This window comes from Gobio gobio (genome assembly GCF_949357685.1).
Source record: "Gobio gobio genome assembly, chromosome: 2".
In the NCBI taxonomy this organism is placed as follows: Eukaryota; Metazoa; Chordata; class Actinopteri; order Cypriniformes; family Gobionidae; genus Gobio; species Gobio gobio.
Window position 1 is genome coordinate 40,468,217 of NC_137098.1, and position 18,004 is coordinate 40,486,220.

An 18,004-nucleotide genomic window follows, 5' to 3' on the forward strand; every position below is an offset into this window, starting at 1 on the left:
CAATGGGTTATATTTCAACACTTTAATACAAAGTAGGAAAGAACATGACATATGCAATAAAATACTTTACACATACTCAATATTTTGACAAATATGATCCTTCAAAAATTGACTATTTTACCAGAGAACATTTATGTCACAACCAAGCAGAAAAAAGTCTCCTCATATCAATTTTTTAAATGTCACATTGTTTTTAAAAAGTTACAAAAACATACTTAAGATAGTGTCTTTCTGTGGTGTCATTTTCAGTATCACATTTTAGAAAAATAATTATACTCTCTGAAATAGCATGAATGAATATTATAGTGAAAATATTAAGCTTTAAATGAATCAGTCAATTTTTTTCTCAACAATTGAATGTTGGTGAGCGTGACTACTAGTCTTGAAGAATGGCCAAAAATCCTATTTCCTATAACCATGAAGCAAAACCTGAAAACTAACCCTTCGTAAAATGTAAGCACCCCAATACAAACATATAGGCTATGACAGAAAACATCATGGGAAAAAAAGTTAAGAACCCCTCCACATTTTCCAAAAAATGTCCTTATTCCTAGTCACAGTGTTCTCATACCTACATTCATCATTTATATTTACCAAACGGTAAGACAGCCAATTTACATATCTCACATATGCCGTGGGAGAGTTTCTCTCAGTACAACTGCACATCTACTTTTAATGGCTTTAGTCATAAAATACATAAATACTGTGTGGGGCAGTTATGTCTAGCATAGAAATGTGAAGAAAAAGAAAGATCAAACAGACACAGTAAAATAAACCTCTACCGTTTGTACAATTTCGATGTGGTAAAATTTAAGATTCAAATATAATATCAATTTCAAGGGAAAGGAATAAAAACCATCAACCAGGGCAAATATGCTTCAAGGCACACAACATGAGCATACTCAAACATGAATGACTTTATATGTGCCAATGTCTGGGGCAAAAATGACAGGGTATAAAAACAAATGTGGATGACCACCTTGGTCTTTACAACAGATATACACTAAACACAGTTATTTCCAATATTGTATACATAAAACAAAACAATAGCTAAAAGTTATACTGTGCCTGTCTATTCTATCTGACTCTTAATATATTAATCATTTCAAAACTATGTAAAAAAAATTTAAACCTTTGCATTTGCCTCTGTGAACAGTGCTTTTCTTAGTTTTCTACAGCTTTGGGGTAGACACAAGCAGGCAATAATAACATTAAAAATCATGGAAAAATATGTTTGTCTCAGTTGTAATCTAAGATTTGGTATTGCAAGTAGATTTTGTCAAGGCGTTTGAAAATGAAAGAAAAAAACTTTAGTATGTAGTTGTAACATACAGTCTCAGCTTAGAAATGTTGTTGTACACTTAGAGACGAGAACCCTTGGTGCTGTATTTAACTTTGTCCATTAGATTATCTAACAAATAAGAATACCCTCTTGAAACAGGAGCATTATGGTAAATATTCTCACTCAGAGCCCGATGCTTTAATCATCAAGCTAATACTTTATATAACCTGGTTGTGTGCCATTTAACTCGAGCTTTTGAAACATGCTCAATAAAAAGCTATAGTAACAACCTCACAAAGGTCAAAAAAAAAATCATAATCAAACATGAACATCGGATGTTTAGATAGTATCGAGCATGCTTCATGTGTCTCACACTCCCACAATTGACACAACAGAATATATCCAACTGAAACAGGCAAATTAAAGTTAGCATGAGACTTTTGGCAAGCAGAACAATGATCCGTCCTATTCCTTCTCATGACAAAACGAGATACTCAGAACCAAATATCTGCTTTGTACAACATTAAGCATTCTGTTGATACTCTACTGGCAGGGAACATTCGAGTGCCACACAAAATCACATTCAAAACGGAGGCATTTTAACAAGGGACAATGGGTTTTTGGGTAATATATTCTGATGTATTACACAGTACAACATACTGGAAAGTTCCCCATGATGGATACTGATTATGTACCTTCTCTAACAGGAACTTCCCCATGTTTATGATCCTATGAGGAGATCTGAGAGCAAAGACAGACATGTTAGACTGACTGAAGGTCCACATCCAGTAGTGTGGCACCTGCAGTCATTTTGTTCTCACAGGCTTTTCTGAGATCCATTATAAAACAGTAGAAAAATATATTTACAGTCATTATTCATACAGCCAAATCTTTGGACAGTGTCATTAAGAGGCTTCTCGGGATATCCAGCCGCTCTCCGACAGAAAATTCAGAATCCGTTTTTTCAGCACCTTGTCCAGGTAGCTGGGTAGGCGGCTTTTCGAGGGAATGCCCTGCCGTTTCTGTAAGTGATCTTTGATGATGATAGTCTTGACAGTCAGATAGCGCGTAGGGCTAAGGTTCATAGAGTTGCACAGTACCTTCTCCCGATCCGACAGCAGCTCAAAGCCAGACAGGTTCTCGATAGCTGAGAACTCGCTGTCCTTCCCCTCCTCTTTAATGGCACTGACTCCTCCACCGCTGCCAAGCCCACCTCCTGCTCCAACCCCTCCTCCAAGCCCTGCCGCTCCTCCTCCACCACTGCTGCCTCTCTTTGAGCCAGCAACACTTTTGTTCTCTTTCCGTTTTTCCCGTTTGTGGCGTGCCGCCTCATACTCGGCCGACTCGTCGAGTCTCGTGATGCCATTTCGGCGATACCGCTGAAGCTCCCGAACCTTCGCCCGTAGCATGCGCTCTTTGTGCATGTTATCAAAGAATTCTTCAAACTCACGTTGTGGCATGAACTGGCAAAGAGCACGTAGTTTTGTCCGTTGCTCCTTCTCCTCCTTGGTAATTTTGCGTTTCGGGGTTGCTGCTGCAGAAGAGCCCAGCGGCCCTGTCGGAATGATGGTGGTAACACCCCCCAATCCAAGAGCTCCACCTGTGCCCGCAACCCCTCCTGTACCACCTGGTCGTTCTCGCTCTTTATCTTTTTTGTCCCGTCCCAGAAAGGCTGGCACCAAATTGTAGTCACGAGCGATGTTTTTGCGGCGCTGGCGCTCACGCAGCTTCCGCACGTACATGTCCACGTGCGCTCGCTTCATCTCAATCTCAATATCTTCATCGTCGTAGTTTACAGACAGGCCACTGATGAGTTTCTCTGCCTCCTGGTCATATTCGATCTCGTAGTCATCCCGAAGCGGCATGTATCCAAGTTGCTGCTGCTCCGGCACGGTTATGTCTAATGGGGGCAAAGGGGTGGTCAAACTAGGAGACAGCGGACCTCCACTCGGGCAAGTGTGGTCTGTTACGCGGTTGGGGATGCTGTCAGGAATGCAGGCTTTCCCCAAATTCCCATGGATATACATGCTCACATAATGGTCCATGACCTCCTGAGGGGTGCGTGATGCACCAACATGGGCAGCCATATCCTCCTAACGCAGAGAAATAATCAAAGTTAAAGGGTTAGTTCATCTAAAAATGAAAATTCTATAATCATTTACACACCCTCATATTGTTTCAAATCCATAAGACTTTAAATATTTATTTTGAAAACATAAATGAAGATGAGGTGACGGTGTCTCTCCAGAAGACTTGGATTAAACAGCGTGAATCATGTGAAATGCGGTTACAGCATTTTTAATAAATATTTCGATGATGTCCATTCAAATTACTTTCAATGGCGGAACAAAAAATATATCTCAGGTTTCATTAAAAATATCTTCATTTGTGCTTTGAAGATGAACAAAAGTTTTATGGATTTGGAATAACATGAGTAAATAAGTGAGTACATTTTTTGTTTTTAATGTTGGGAGAACTATCCAGCTCCTGCTTTTAGTACAAGTGCACAGTGCAGTTTGTTCTCTCTATGGAACCTATAGCCTATATTGTGTTCTTATGAATGACCAAAACTGTGAAAACTAGGACCACAGTCCTAGAAAATCTGCTTGGTTCTTAAAAAAAACTACTTTCTCTAAGTTTCTTCATTAAGCCATGCATAATTTGTTGCAGACTAAACATGACTAGTTTGTGTTGAGGTGCACGTTTGGCAATGCAAAGGAAGTTTATTAAAGCCGCATCAATATGGACTCAATTGAGAATCGTACCCAGTTACCAAATCCATATTGCTCGATGGCATCGAGCAGCGACTGTTCTTCCCTGCTAGTCCATCCTCCCTCTGCTTCGGGACCCCACAGCGAAAACCGCCCGCCGTCAACTTGCTGATAGCCATGCCATCGTCTATGGTTGCCGATTTCGGCACCCGCGGAGAAGCACTCCGGACAAAGTTCAATATCTTTACATTCGGCACAGCGAATCCGCAAATTCGTAACATCTGCCAGGCAGTTCACACAGTACTTCTTCCCTAGGTCGGCCATATTGCTTACTACCGCTTGTTGTTGGAAGCAGCAGTGGCGCGGGGCAGGGCATGCGCAGTGGAGTATCACTGCTCACGCCGCTGCGTCTCATTAATATTAATAGTAGCACAGCAAATGCTTGTGATTGGCTCTCGCTCTGGGTGTCTATGGCAACACACACGCACTCCCATACAGACACAAAATAGTTCGTGCAAGCGCTGTTTCATGAGCTAAACGTTGGTTATTTTAGATTCATTACATGTAATTATTTATTAGGTTAATACTAAAAAAAAAAAAAAAAACCTTTTCAAGGAATCTTGTGAAAATTCAACCATATAAAATGGAAGAGGGGCCATTAGATCATGAAGAAAGCCCTGTTTTAGAACATAACACAATGGTGGAAAACACTGAAACGTTTGAGGATCTAACAGAGGCAACAAGTGCACAAGTTGGGGAGAAAGAACCCGAAGAAACTCAACCTCCTAATATCTCAGAAGCTGATGAGAAAGAACCTGAAGAAACTCAACCTCCTAATATCTCAGAAGCTGATGAGAATGATGTGGTCAAGCAGGGTTCACAGCTCTCTTTGGGCGTCCTCACAGAAGAAATGTCCATTGCTGAGACAAGTGGACCGCAGAGGGAAGAAACCGAGTCTAGGCAACACATGATAACAGAAGAAGAGGATGGAATAGAGCTCCTTATAAATGAGAACTCAGAGGACATTGATGGTCCTGAAATAGAACATTTCATTGATGATCTTCTATCACGTGAGGAAACTGAGGATGATGAAGAAGAAGACAAGGAGGACAATAGACTTCCAACTCCTGACCCAGAAAGTGAGAGGACCAGCCCTCATAATGAATCATTGGTTCCAGCAAAAGAGGAAGAGTTTGGCCTAAGCATCAACAATGAGGAACATATGGACCTGCTACATGAACTACAGGCTGAGAATGAAAAGCTTAGCAAGCTAAATGGTCAGCTGCAGACCAAAATAGCGGAATACCTCAGAAAGAAGACAGTTGCCAAACTGGAAGGAGATATCTCAGGACAGGAGCAGTACCAAAAGTACATGGAGCTCATGGAGGACCTGAAAATGCAGCACCACCGTTGCTCAGAGCGCCACCAACAGTGGACAAAGGAGCTCCGCCAGCAGAGCTTAGAGAAACTGACCCAGGTGGAGCAGGAGTTGAGATCATTTGCCGCACTGAAATATGAGACTGCCTTGACAGCACTGACTGGTAAGGTGGGCAAACAGGCAGCACTGGCAAAGGTGGAGCAGCTGCAGGCAGACGGACTGAAGCAGGAAGACAAGCTGGCATCTGTGCGTCTCAACAGCATCAAGCTCAAGAACAAAATAGCTCAATTTGAGATGGCACTTGGATCCAATCGGGGGCTGCTGATGGACTTTGAGCAGCTCAAAGGAGAGAACAAGATATGTAATGACAAGATAAATGAGCAGGAGAAGGAGCTACGTAATATAAAAGAGAAGTTTGCCTGCTCTGTGCAGGTAAATCACTTTGTTTAATTCCTGAAATCAACTAAAAATCTCAGAAATTAACTTTATTAACTTTCTTTCTTTCTTTGTCATCTCATATTGAGGAGTGAAATTCGTTTTTGCTGTCACTAAATGTCAAAAATGTATTTATTAATATATTAATAATTAATTATAATAATAATGTCATTTAAAATATACAAGCAGCTGAATGCACAACTGTACACGTGAGATGTCTTTTGAAATGTGCACAGAAAGCTATTCATAGTATTCATTTTTAGCAAACTATATTGTTTTAGAAATGATTGATTTAATTGTTACACATTTTTTTGTCCATCAACCTCAGGGCATTTCTCATGTGAAAGAGAAGCAGCATTTCTTGCAGATAGAGAATAAGGCCAAACACACTCAACTTGCGAAGACAGACACATTGGTGGCTCTGAAACGTGAAGTGCTGACACGTACCCGTCAGGTTCGTGACGGCCTCCGCGCAGACAATCTTAAACTGCAGCAGCGCTGTGGCCTGCTGGGAAACACCACCCTGCTGCGGGACTTTGAGGAGAAGGTAGACACCTCTGAAGGCCTGCAGCAGAGACTGGAGATGTTAAAGAGACGTCATGCTGAGCTCACACTGAAGTGTGCCGGAGTGAAGCAGAAGATTGAGCAAAGCAAACCAGAGTACCAGTGACCTCACACGTGCTCTTGCATCCCCTTGTTTCTGTCAAATGTAAGGTGTGTAACTTGACAAAGCATTAAAGTTTATACAAAAGTGAAAATATCTGGTGAGAAATTCTGGGAAATAATACCTATCGTCAAATAAAACTTCATCAATCAAATTTGTCTTCTTAGCATTCAAATTTTATATCTTATTTGTTTTCTTATTGTGATTGTTACAACTCAGTGCCAGCAGGTGGCGATATTTCTTATATCTTGCCTTGGAAGCTAATTTTTGGGGTTTTTTTCTCTCTAAGAAATCTGATATTTTGGCATCTGTTGATAAACTAACTACTTTAAAGGATGCTGTTGAATTCTTTATTCTTTGGAGCAAAGCAGAACTAATTTAAATGACCTTTCTATTTGAACTTACTGTATCAAATTGACAAAAGCAGCATTAGGTGACAAAAGAACAAATACATATAGTAAAGACATGGACATGGTCAGAGAAGATTTTACTTAAATGTACATCACTTGCTGAGAAACCTGCACCAGGGCATGCTCTAATAACTCTGAAAGCATCAATTTAGAGATTGCATGTCTGTATTTAAATGCTCATATACAGCTGATATAGATTAATCAAAAAAATGTAAAGGTAACATGTAGTCTGATTGGCCATGGCCAATTATTCATACTTTGGCACAGATATATAAAAGGCACAATATGTAAGATTTTGGGATTAAAATATCCAAATATAAACATATATTTTGTTGACTTGTGTATTTACATTATCCCAAATGTTTACAAGTATGTTTTAATTTCCAGAGAAATAAGCAATTTTAACCAGGACACAGACCGTGTCCATGTGTCACCTATCAATGACATCATACCCCAAACACCAAAATACGCTTTAATATATTCTATGCTTTATTAGACAAGGGAACACCTGTTTGGAGACATTTATAGACAGAAAACGAATTATTGTAGCATTTTGTCATTGTCACCATTAAGTTCAGTTTGTTTTCATTTGTCACATGTCTTTGTTTATTTGCCGCCACTCATCAATCACCATGGACACTAACTAATCATCTCAGCTGTTCTTCATTTGTGTTAATTGTCTGTGTATTTAGTTCCTGCTGTTCCTCAGTTCAGTGCCCAGTGATGTTTGTGTCCTGTGCACACTGTTTCGCATTTTGGCTTGTTATTTGGACCATATTAATAAACCCTGTGTCGTCGTCACGCAAGTTATAAAAGTGCAGCATTTTGACTGTTTTAACATTATAACATCATATTCAACACACTCAAATGTATCTAATATGATAAAACAGCGCTGTGTTACCCCACATACGCTTGACTGGAAGAAGCGGAAGCGACTGTGGCATAAAAGTTCCGCTGGTGTCGAGCTGTGTGTTGCACTTGTCTCTCATTAGCAATCGCTCCAGTGGCCTCATTCAGCATCCACAGCACTCTTCCCTGCTTCCACGTCTGTCCAGATTATTTTCCACCAGCTGTGAGGTGAAGACTACAACTCCCAAGATTCTGCACTCAAAAGCTACGCCTTTGTTTTGAATAGGCTATGGTGAAAATCTACATAGTGTGCCTTTAAACATCCTGCTGCCTTAAATTCATTAAATTCCCACATAGGCAAAACTAACAAACATAATGCAATATTCATTATTGGCTACCTACGATGCACAATGAATATAATGGACGCCCTGGTTCTCTCAGACCCAAGCCAAGTCTCCTTAATCACTGCTGTTTACGCCCAGCACCAGGTCTCCTGCATCTCCGATGGTCCCACCCTGCCTCTCTCTCCCGCCTCCTCTAACAAAGCCAGCCAGATTGGCATGACAATCCCCTAACTCTACCTCTGGCCTCAGAAACCCGAACTCCACCTTGGCTCAATGCTCCCTCGTGTCCACTGTGGACCGTCAGCCCACTGGCTGCGCCAACCTCCCTTGTCCCTCCAGCTCATCCTTTGTCAGATGTCGCTCTAGTTTTGCCACAGGATTCCAGGCCTCCAGCTACGCCCCAACCCTCTATCCCTTGCGGCTCCACTGCAGTCTTCCAAGTCCCTGTCTCCGTCTCAGTCCCACGGGTCATCAGCTCTGCCTTGGCTCTCCAGACCAGAGGTGTTGCCCTGGCTCTTCATCTCCTTGGTTTTGCCTAGGTCTCCACCTCCCACGGCTCCACCTCTATCAGTCAGAACTCTGACTCAATCCCGGTTCCGCCCTCCTTCGGTTACACCGTGGGTCCTCGTCCTGTCTCTAGTCTGGCTCGCTCTGTGCCTTCACCAACTCACTGTTCTCACTCACTGTTCACTGCCTCAATCCCTTCCTCCTGGGCCTTCAAGAACTACTCCAAACTACTTCGTCAAGGACCATTACAGTTTTTGTGGACATCAGGAGCTGGACATGGAGGGATGGAGGGGTGGGGGGGTTGGGTAATGTCAAATATGCTCTCCATCTGCCCATCTTCAACAGTTACTCTTTGTCTGGTCTCAACTATGGACAACAGACTACTTACCCGTGATACTCCAGCAATCTCCTAATGATTCTCCAACAACGTACCTGTCTACCCACCATACTCTTGCGAAGAGGTGCATGCTCTCTCTGCACTCCCGCTCCAGACATCATTGCTCTGCCATCACCCTGGTAAAGAAACTAAGTTCATATTCATTTGCTCATCATTATTCTGACTGTTCCATAACTCACCTGCTTGCTGTTAAATTCATCACTGTCAATAAATACCATGTTTGAGTTTAACCTTATTTCTATCTCTTAGTGTTCCCTGACAGAAGACCAGACCATACCACTCACAAGATAGTCACCTTCTAGAAGACCATGAGGAGTTCCTCGAGCTGTCCCAACTGGTGTTCTGGAGCGACTACACTCTGAAGAGCGATCTTTGGAGTGGGTTGGATGATCTCTTCAAACAGCTACCAGCCGGAACTACCACATGTCCCCTGGAACGATATGTAGAACATGTACTGTGGCTCCTCCCTCACAGTAGGCAACATGGATGAAGACCCTCAGTCGCAGGCTCCCCAGCCATCTCCAGTCCTACTGGTGCTGTCAGTCTTCATCTCAGAGACACTGCCCACCAGAGCCAATGATTGCCACAGACCCCGACCTCAGACAGCCTCTTACCCCACCCATCAAGGTCACGGTCACGGTCACCGAGCCACAGCCCACCACAGACCCAGAACCTGAGCCAGAGCCCAACACGAGTCAAGAGCCATAGCAAGCGCACAACAAGGACCAGACACAGATGAAGAACGTCGGCCTGGAGCCACATGCTGCAGCCCTACTCGTCCAAGAGCTTGAGACTTTCGTCATGTCTGACCATATGCGAGAGCAGGCACCCGTGGCCATCCCAGTGAGTAAGATGGGATGGAATTTGACAGTGTGGAGTTTCACTCCGATTTCCCTCTGGTGGCATTGTGAGTCTATTTGAACCAAGCAAGTTTTTATAGAGGTCATTGATCAGCAAACAAAGAATGTTTTGGTTTAAGCACATGACTTTTGCAGTGTCAGAGGGAAACATGCTTCAGCTGTATTTTCCCTGCTGTTGCTTGTTGCTGGAAGTTCATGCTGGAACATTTAAAGAATTTTTACAAGACTCAACTACTGACTGATTCCATTACTGAAGAAAGGGGTTTTCATGTAACATTTTAGGTGAAGGCTTTTTTTTTTTTTTTACACAGTCTTTTTTCTGTGTGCAACCTCCGACAGGAAATGCAGTTGAAGGTGGTAGGGGTCATGGCTATAAGCCTCCAACCACAAATTCTAGTGTTCCGCTGACAACTCTGAGGTGTTATCATCTAGTGACACTTTGCTTGTAGGTGAGAAACTAGTACTATTATAAGACAACTCGCCCAACACATTTTGCATAAGAGAATGTTATGCAATACTGTGCTGTCCTTTTAATAATTTCAATGTTCAAAATGAAGTTAAGCATGCTCATGTTCATAGAGAAACAGGCTTGTGTCCAGGTCACCCTTTCAGTGTTTGTTTTGATTAGTCTGTCTTGTTTGAGGCTCTTTCATGCTGTAATAATCATGGGGTGAATTCAGGGCGATTGGGACACTTTTTCCAAGTCATCTCAATGGCAAAAAGTGTCCCATTCACCCTGAAATCACTCTATATGATTTTCACTTTGGAATTCACATTGACTGAATGTTCTCTTACTGTAATAGCATGGATATCATTATTATTATTTTGAATGATCCTGCTTTTTGAAGTCATTTATTAATAATGTATGTGAAAAAGTGACATAGTCATAGTGACTTCATATATATATATACACTCACCTAAAGGATTATTAGGAACACTTGTTCAATTTCTCATTAATGCAATTATCTAATCAACCAATCACATGGCAGTTGCTTCAATGCTTTTAGGGGTGTGGTCCTGGTCAAGACAATCTCCTGAACTCCAAACTGAATGTCAGAATGGGAAAGAAAGGTGATTTAAGCAATTTTGAGCGTGGCATGGTTGTTGGTGCCAGACGGGCCGGTCTGAGTATTTCACAATCTGCTCAGTTACTGGGATTTTCATGCACAACCATTTCTAGGGTTTACAAAGAATGGTGTGAAAGGGTAAAACATCCATTATGCGGCAGTCCTGTGGTCGAAAATGCCTTGTTGATGCTAGAAGTCAGAGGACAATGGGCCGACTGATTCAAGCTGATAGAAGAGCAACTTTGACTGAAATAACCACTCGTTACAACCGAGGTATGCAGCAAAGCATTTGTGAAGCCACAACACGCACAACCTTGAGGCGGATGGGCTACAACAGCAGAAGACCCCACCGGGTACCACTCATCTCCACTACAAATAGAAAAAAGAGGCTACAATTTGCACAAGCTCACCAAAATTGGACAGTTGAAGACTGGAAAAATGTTGCCTGGTCTGATGAGTCTCGATTTCTGTTTAGACTTTCAGATGGTAAAGTCAGAATTTGGCGTAAACAGAATGAGAACATGGATCCATCATGCCTTGTTACCACTGTGCAGGCTGGTGGTGGTGTAATGGTGTGGGGGATGTTTTCTTGGCACATTTTAGGCCCCTTAGTGCCAATTGGGCATCATTTAAATGCCACGGCCTACCTGAGCATTGTTTCTGACCATGTCCATCCCTTTATAACCACCATGTACCCATCCTCTGATGTTTACTTCCAGCAGGATAATGCACCATGTCACAAAGCTTGAATCATTTCATATTGGTTTCTTGAACATGATAATGAGTTCACTGTACTAAAATGGCCCCCACAGTCACCAGATCTCAACCCAATAGAGCATCTTTGGGATGTGGTGGAACGGGAGCTTCATGCCCTGGATGTGCATCCCACAAATCTCCATCAACTGCAAGATGCTATCCTATCAATATGGGCCAACATTTCTAAAGAATGCTTTCAGCACCTTGTTGAATCAATGCCACGTAGAATTAAGGCAGTTCTGAAGGCGAAAGGGGGTCAAACACAGTATTAGTATGGTGTTCCTAATAATCCTTTAGGTAAGTGTATGTTATATATAGGGAGAAATTTAAGGTCTACTAACTCTAAGAAACCTATAAGAGACCCATGCTAATGGTTGCATTTGGAAGGAACACCCCACCCAACATTTCCATGTGGGCATGTGGGTTTTTGATGTTTGTGTTTTCCATCATAGTTATACAGGTGCTGGTCATATAATTAGAATATCATCAAAAAGTTGATTTATTTCACTAATTCCATTCAAAAAGTGAAACTTGTATATTATATTCATTCATTACACACTGATATATTTCAAATGTTTATTTCTTTTAATTTTGATGATTATAACTGACAACTAATGACAATCCCAAATTCAGTATCTCAGAAAATTAGAATATTGTGAAAAGGTTAAATATTGAAGACACCTGGTGCCACACTCTAATCAGCTGATTAACTCAAAACACCTGCAAAGGCCTTCAAATGGTCTCTCAGTCTAGTTCTGTAGGCTACACAATCATGGGGAAGACTGCTGACTTGACAGTTGTCCAAAAGACGACCATTGACACCTTGCACAAGGAGGGCAAGACACAAAAGGTCATTGCAAAAGAGGTTGGCTGTTCACAGAGCTCTGTGTCCAAGCACATTAATAGAGAGACGAAGGGAAGGAAAAGATGTGGTAGAAAAAAGTTTATAAGCAATAGGGATAACCGCACCCTGGAGAGGATTGTGAAACAAAACCCATTCAAAAATGTGGGGGAGATTCACAGAGTGGACTGCAGCTGGAGTCAGTGCTTCAAGAACCACTACGCACAGACGTATGCAAGACATGGGTTTCAGCTGTCACATTCCTTGTGTCAAGCCACTCTTGAACAACAGACAGCGTCAGAAGCGTCTCGCCTGGGCTAAAGACAAAAAGGACTGGACTGCTACTGAGTGGTCCAAAGTTATGTTCTCTGATGAAAGTAGATTTTGCATTTCCTTTGGAAATCAGGGTCCCAGAGTCTGGAGGAAGAAAGGAGGCACACAATCCATGTTGCTTGAGGTCCAGTGTAAAGTTTCCACAGTCAGTGATGGTTTGGGGTGCCATGTCATCTGCTGGTGTTGGTCCACTGTGTTTTCTGAGGTCCAAGGTCAACACAGCCGTATACCAGGAAGTTTTAGAGCACTTCATGCTTCCTGCTGCTGACCAACTTTATGGAGATGCAGATTTCATTTTCCAACAGGACTTGGCACCTGCACACAGTGCCAACGCAACAAGTACCTGGTTGAAGGACCATGGCATCCCTGTTCTTAATTGGCCAGCAAACTCGCCTGACCGTAACCCTGTAGAAAATCTATGGGGTATTGTGAAGAGGAAGATGCGATATACCAGACCCAACAATGCAGAAGAGCTGAAGGCCACTATCAGAGCAACCTGGGCTCTCATATCACCTGAGCAGTGCCACAGACTGATCGACTCCATGCCACGCCGCATTGCTGCAGTAATTCAGGCAAAAGGAGCCCCAACTAGTATTGAGTGCTGTACATGCTCATACTTTTCATGTTTATACTTTTCAGTTGGCCAAGATTTCTAAAAATCCTTTCTTTGTATTGGTCTTAAGTAGTATTCTAATTTTCTGAGATACTGAATGTGGGATTTTCCTTAGTTGTCAGTTATAATCATCAAAATTAAAAGAAATAAACATTTGAAATATATCAGTCTGTGTGTAATAAATGAATATAATATACAAGTTTCACTTTTTGAATGGAATTAGTGAAATAAATAAACTTTTTGATGATATTCTAATTATATGACCAGCACCTGTATGTCCCAGATTGGCAGTTTGTGCTTTTATATTCAATTGATGGTTTATATACATAAAGTACTTTATTTTATTATAATTTGGAATAGATTTTTAATCAAATTTGGGTAATTTACAAACATTTCAGACGGTTTATTTTTAATCTTTGTACACTATGAGAAAAATAAATAAAATAATTTAGAGCATTCATTTCATTTTAGTAATTATGCATTTATTAGTAATTTAATATTTATTTATTTATAACTATTTGCGTCTATTTTAACAGATGCCACTGCCAAGCAAAGAAAAAAACGCTTGCCATAGGCAGCCTGTTAACTCTGACCCTGCAGCAAGAGCAGAGTATCTTGCCAGGAGAATAGGAAGGTGTGTTAAAAAAAAATCAGCAGCATTATAATTGTCAAGTTTAATTAAATGTTTGTTCACAAGAAGGCCACAAGTGTGACCCTGGACCCCTGCCTTTAAAGTTGTCCAAATTAAGTCCTTAGCAATGCATATTACTACTAATAATACATTTTTTTTATATACTTACGGTAGGAAATTTACAAAATATCTTCATGGAACTTGATCTTTACTTAATATCCTAATGATTTTTGGCATAAAAGAAAAATCGATAATTTTGACCCATTGTTGGCTATTGCAACAAATATATATACCCATGAGACTTATGACTGGTTTTGTGCTGCAGGGTCACAAAAGTGCATTTACTTAAAACTGTTCATGACAAGGCATTATTACATGATTATACATGGTTCTGATCAAAATTAAATCAAAATTATTATTTTTTCATCGTCTCCGTTGTCAAGTTAACAGAAATAATTTAATTTTTGTATTTTAAAATTGGCCATTGAAAATCCTTTTATGTCATTGACCCAATTATAAATATTGACTGATATATATATATCAAATATGGCCCATATGGGACCCTCAAATAAACAATAATGGGCAACCTAACTGGGGCTCACAATTTTAACCAAGCTGGAGCCTACATTCAGTCCATTAAAGTGCCTATACTCTGAACCCATGCCCAGATGACGCCCATATAGCCCAAATAAAGCCCACGTGGACATGTTGGCTGGGATATTTTAGTTCTGTCTTTAACTTACACCTCTTTACAAGTATTAAGATCAAGTTGGTTTAGAAGTCTGTGTTTAAGTATTTTGACAAGCAAAATGAGCAACAATATATTCATTTTGCAATACTAAATACTGGGACTCCATGCAGCCCAAAGCTTTTCTCCTTGCTCATCTAAACTACAGTATTTTTTATCCACTTTAGTCACACTACACTTATTGTGTTTGCTGTCTGTGATGTGTGGTATTGTGTCTGCTGTAATGAATGCTGTCCTCTCTACTTTAAAGGATCTTGTTGAATAAATTGTTCTTGAGTAGGCCTATACAAAACAGTAATGTATAGACCTATATAAAAATATCACCATTTTATTGCCTTTTATTGCCTTTTTCCCTTTTTCCAACAACACACTTTAAGTCTATGTTATACTTTATTAGAATTAAGAGCATCATATAAGACAACTTTTTTTTAATGCAAATTTCTTTCTTCAGCCTACATGTTAAAAAATTGAACAATCCTAAATCATGTTGTCTTTTTACATGTATTGCTTTCCAGTAAAAGTAACATTACAGTAGCAAGGTAGAACATTTTTTTCAATATTTAAACGCAATGTTAAAGAAATGCTAAACTCAAGCAGAAAACATCATGCAGTTACTTGTCCTGATGCTGTACACATAATAATGAAATATAAAAAAAGACATCATATAGGAAGAAGGTTACGAAGCTAATTCTTCAGTTAAAAAAAAGTTACATCACTCCTTTGAGTATGCACATCATCGCCACAGCTGCATCACTAAAATTCACGATCATCAATTATTTTAATGGCACTCTTCACCCAGCTCATCTCAGGGTTCACACAGATACGAAGACCCTTCAGTGTGATAAGGCTGTTAGAAGGAAAAGATCACAGTTACCAACTACTCAACACAGAAATCTTACAGGCTATACGCAATCCAAAGAATTTCCATTCAGAAATCATTTTTGATGACAAATTACACATTATGAACCTTTAATACAATTATTTGCATCTATTGTGTACAGAAAGAGGAATGGAAATTAAAACAGGCAATGGCAAAACTTACATGACTCCACGTTTAGTGCAATCCACTCTCGTCTCTATGTAGGAAGTAATTTTACTTATGGGGATTTTTCTCGCATAATAGGTGAAACAGCATTCGGTTGGCATATTGGCATCTGTGTTGAAAAATTTCATTTATTTATGCAATAACCATTGTAACATGAAACATCTAAAAGTGAACATAAACATGGTAAACAAATCGTTATATCACTAATTGACTTTTCGAAATTAGTTTCACAACACCAAAAAATAAATAAACGTTTGTTGATACTTAGTCAAACCAAAAATGATTCAGACACCAGATAATTTTTTACTAGTGGGTGCAGGACACTGTAGTTCATTAATGTAAGTGAGAATAGCAAAATAAAGTAAACTGTGACATATTATACCCTAAAATTCTACCAGTAAAAATTTGGGACACTTTGACCTGACCACGTTTCGCTTAAGTCTTTTTTCTTTAATTGCTAATGCGACCTTTTACACCACAGACTGAACAAAATGAAGCATTGCTTGGTATTGGTTGACCTAAATGGGCATTATCTGATTGCGTACTTAAATTTAACAGCCGACAGCCGATTGGTTGAGCAAAGTTATCTTGACGTTATCAAGATGAATTTGTTCTGACACAGTTTTACTCTGAGTTCTTGTCATATTTTATTACCATTTTCCAAACTATAGCAAATAACCTGTGATAATGTGAGAAAATGTTGAAGGTGTCTGAATAAATTTTGGTTTGACTGAATCAATTGAACAAATAAATAATGAAGGTTTAGTTTGACTTACTGTTGGCCAGTACACCAGACTGGAGGAATGCAACCGCCAGAAGTCCAATAAAAAGACAAAGACAATAATGACGCATGGCTGCAGATTTTTGCTTCTTGAGATAATACTGATAACAACAGGATAATGCCCTACAGACTTTACCGTAGACTTTAAAGGTAGAAGGGGAGGGGGCGAGTGTGGTTTTGGTAAAGGGGTAGGTTATAGGTGAGAAAATGTTCCATTGCGAATCATAACTGAAAAAGTCTTACAGGAAACACTTATGCGGTTATTCCATGTAGCAAAACTGCACCTCATATGACTCACCATTTTAATCTTGGTCTATATAGTACCATTATTCTCAATGTGAACATTAATGAGGTGATGAGACAATGGACCATGAATATATTCAAGTTTATTTATTTCTATATTGACACAACAAAAGCAGAGGCAGCATTATATAACAAAAAGACAAACATAAGAACAAGGACACGGTCAAAGCGTGTTGTGTGAGCTGCATCAATGCATGCTCAAATAACGTCTGAAAGCTTCAAGTGTAGGGTTGCATGCACACAGTCTGCATTTGAATGCTCATACAGTGCTGACTGGCCAGTTGTTCATACATAGGCATGGACACACTGAACATTCTACTGCCTTCATCTTATCAACCCGATTTGGTTAATTCCCACATAAACAAAACACTAACATAACAAATACAATGCACAATACATTATTGCACTTCATTATCAACATGTTCCTGGTTGCCCTATGCCCTTCTGAACAGCATTAATTGTTCATGTTGATGTGCGCACTCAAGTACTCAGCATAACATGACACTGTTTATACACACAAGTCAGCTCCGTCATTACAATTAAGATTGTAGGGACTCTTTTTTTTATTGTAAATTAAGTCATAAGCTGCTGATTGCACAACCGGACACTTTTGTAATTTGTTATGTATATTTTCATAAGTTACTGACTCGAGAAAAAAAAAAGCCACTAACAAAGACATCAACTCCTGGAGCTTGATCCCAGATATACAAGCTGTTATAAATATATATATATTTTTTTAATTGTTATACATAAATTGAGGGCAACGGATAATCAGATTATGGTCATGCAAACAGCCAACAATAACATAATAGGAATTCCTGGGGTTCTTATATGTTAATGAACAAGAAACCGAACATGAAATAGTGAAAATCTATGAAAAAGAAAATGTGCAAAGCAGCTTATTGCAGTAGTGTGGTTTAAACCACAAAAAAGGTGGGAGGTTTTCCTTCGATCACAGTGATCCAAAAGCAGCAAAATCTCACCACATTTTCTAGATATCATCTAAACATAAATGTACTACAGAGTGTGCAAGATGACACAAGCCTTTC

General features: G+C 40.0%; 2 protein-coding genes and 1 long non-coding RNA gene across 3 annotated transcripts; 1 reads left to right on the forward strand and 2 right to left on the reverse strand.

Annotated features, from left to right (window-relative positions):
- Positions 1-15: 15 nt before the first annotated feature.
- On the reverse strand, positions 16-4,404 carry tada2b (transcriptional adaptor 2B). The gene is made up of 2 exons (XM_079810473.1): positions 4,048-4,404; positions 16-3,375 (listed from the first exon to the last, which is right to left on the reverse strand). Exons 1-2 carry the CDS (start codon positions 4,315-4,317, stop codon positions 2,188-2,190), a joined length of 1,458 nt encoding a protein of 485 aa, XP_079666599.1. The 5' UTR covers positions 4,318-4,404; the 3' UTR covers positions 16-2,187.
- Positions 4,405-4,412: 8 nt separating this feature from the next.
- Positions 4,413-6,621, forward strand: cfap184 (cilia and flagella associated protein 184). Its single transcript, XM_079810472.1, has 2 exons — positions 4,413-5,803; positions 6,135-6,621. The coding sequence occupies exons 1-2, from the start codon at positions 4,637-4,639 to the stop codon at positions 6,474-6,476; spliced, it is 1,509 nt and encodes a 502-aa protein (XP_079666598.1). The 5' UTR covers positions 4,413-4,636; the 3' UTR covers positions 6,477-6,621.
- Positions 6,622-14,384: 7,763 nt separating this feature from the next.
- On the reverse strand, positions 14,385-16,804 carry LOC307122916. Its single transcript, XR_013816109.1, has 3 exons — positions 16,648-16,804; positions 15,869-15,980; positions 14,385-15,673 (listed from the first exon to the last, which is right to left on the reverse strand). It is a non-coding gene; the product is annotated as an uncharacterized lncRNA (long non-coding RNA).
- Between the last annotated feature and the right edge of the window lie 1,200 nt (positions 16,805-18,004).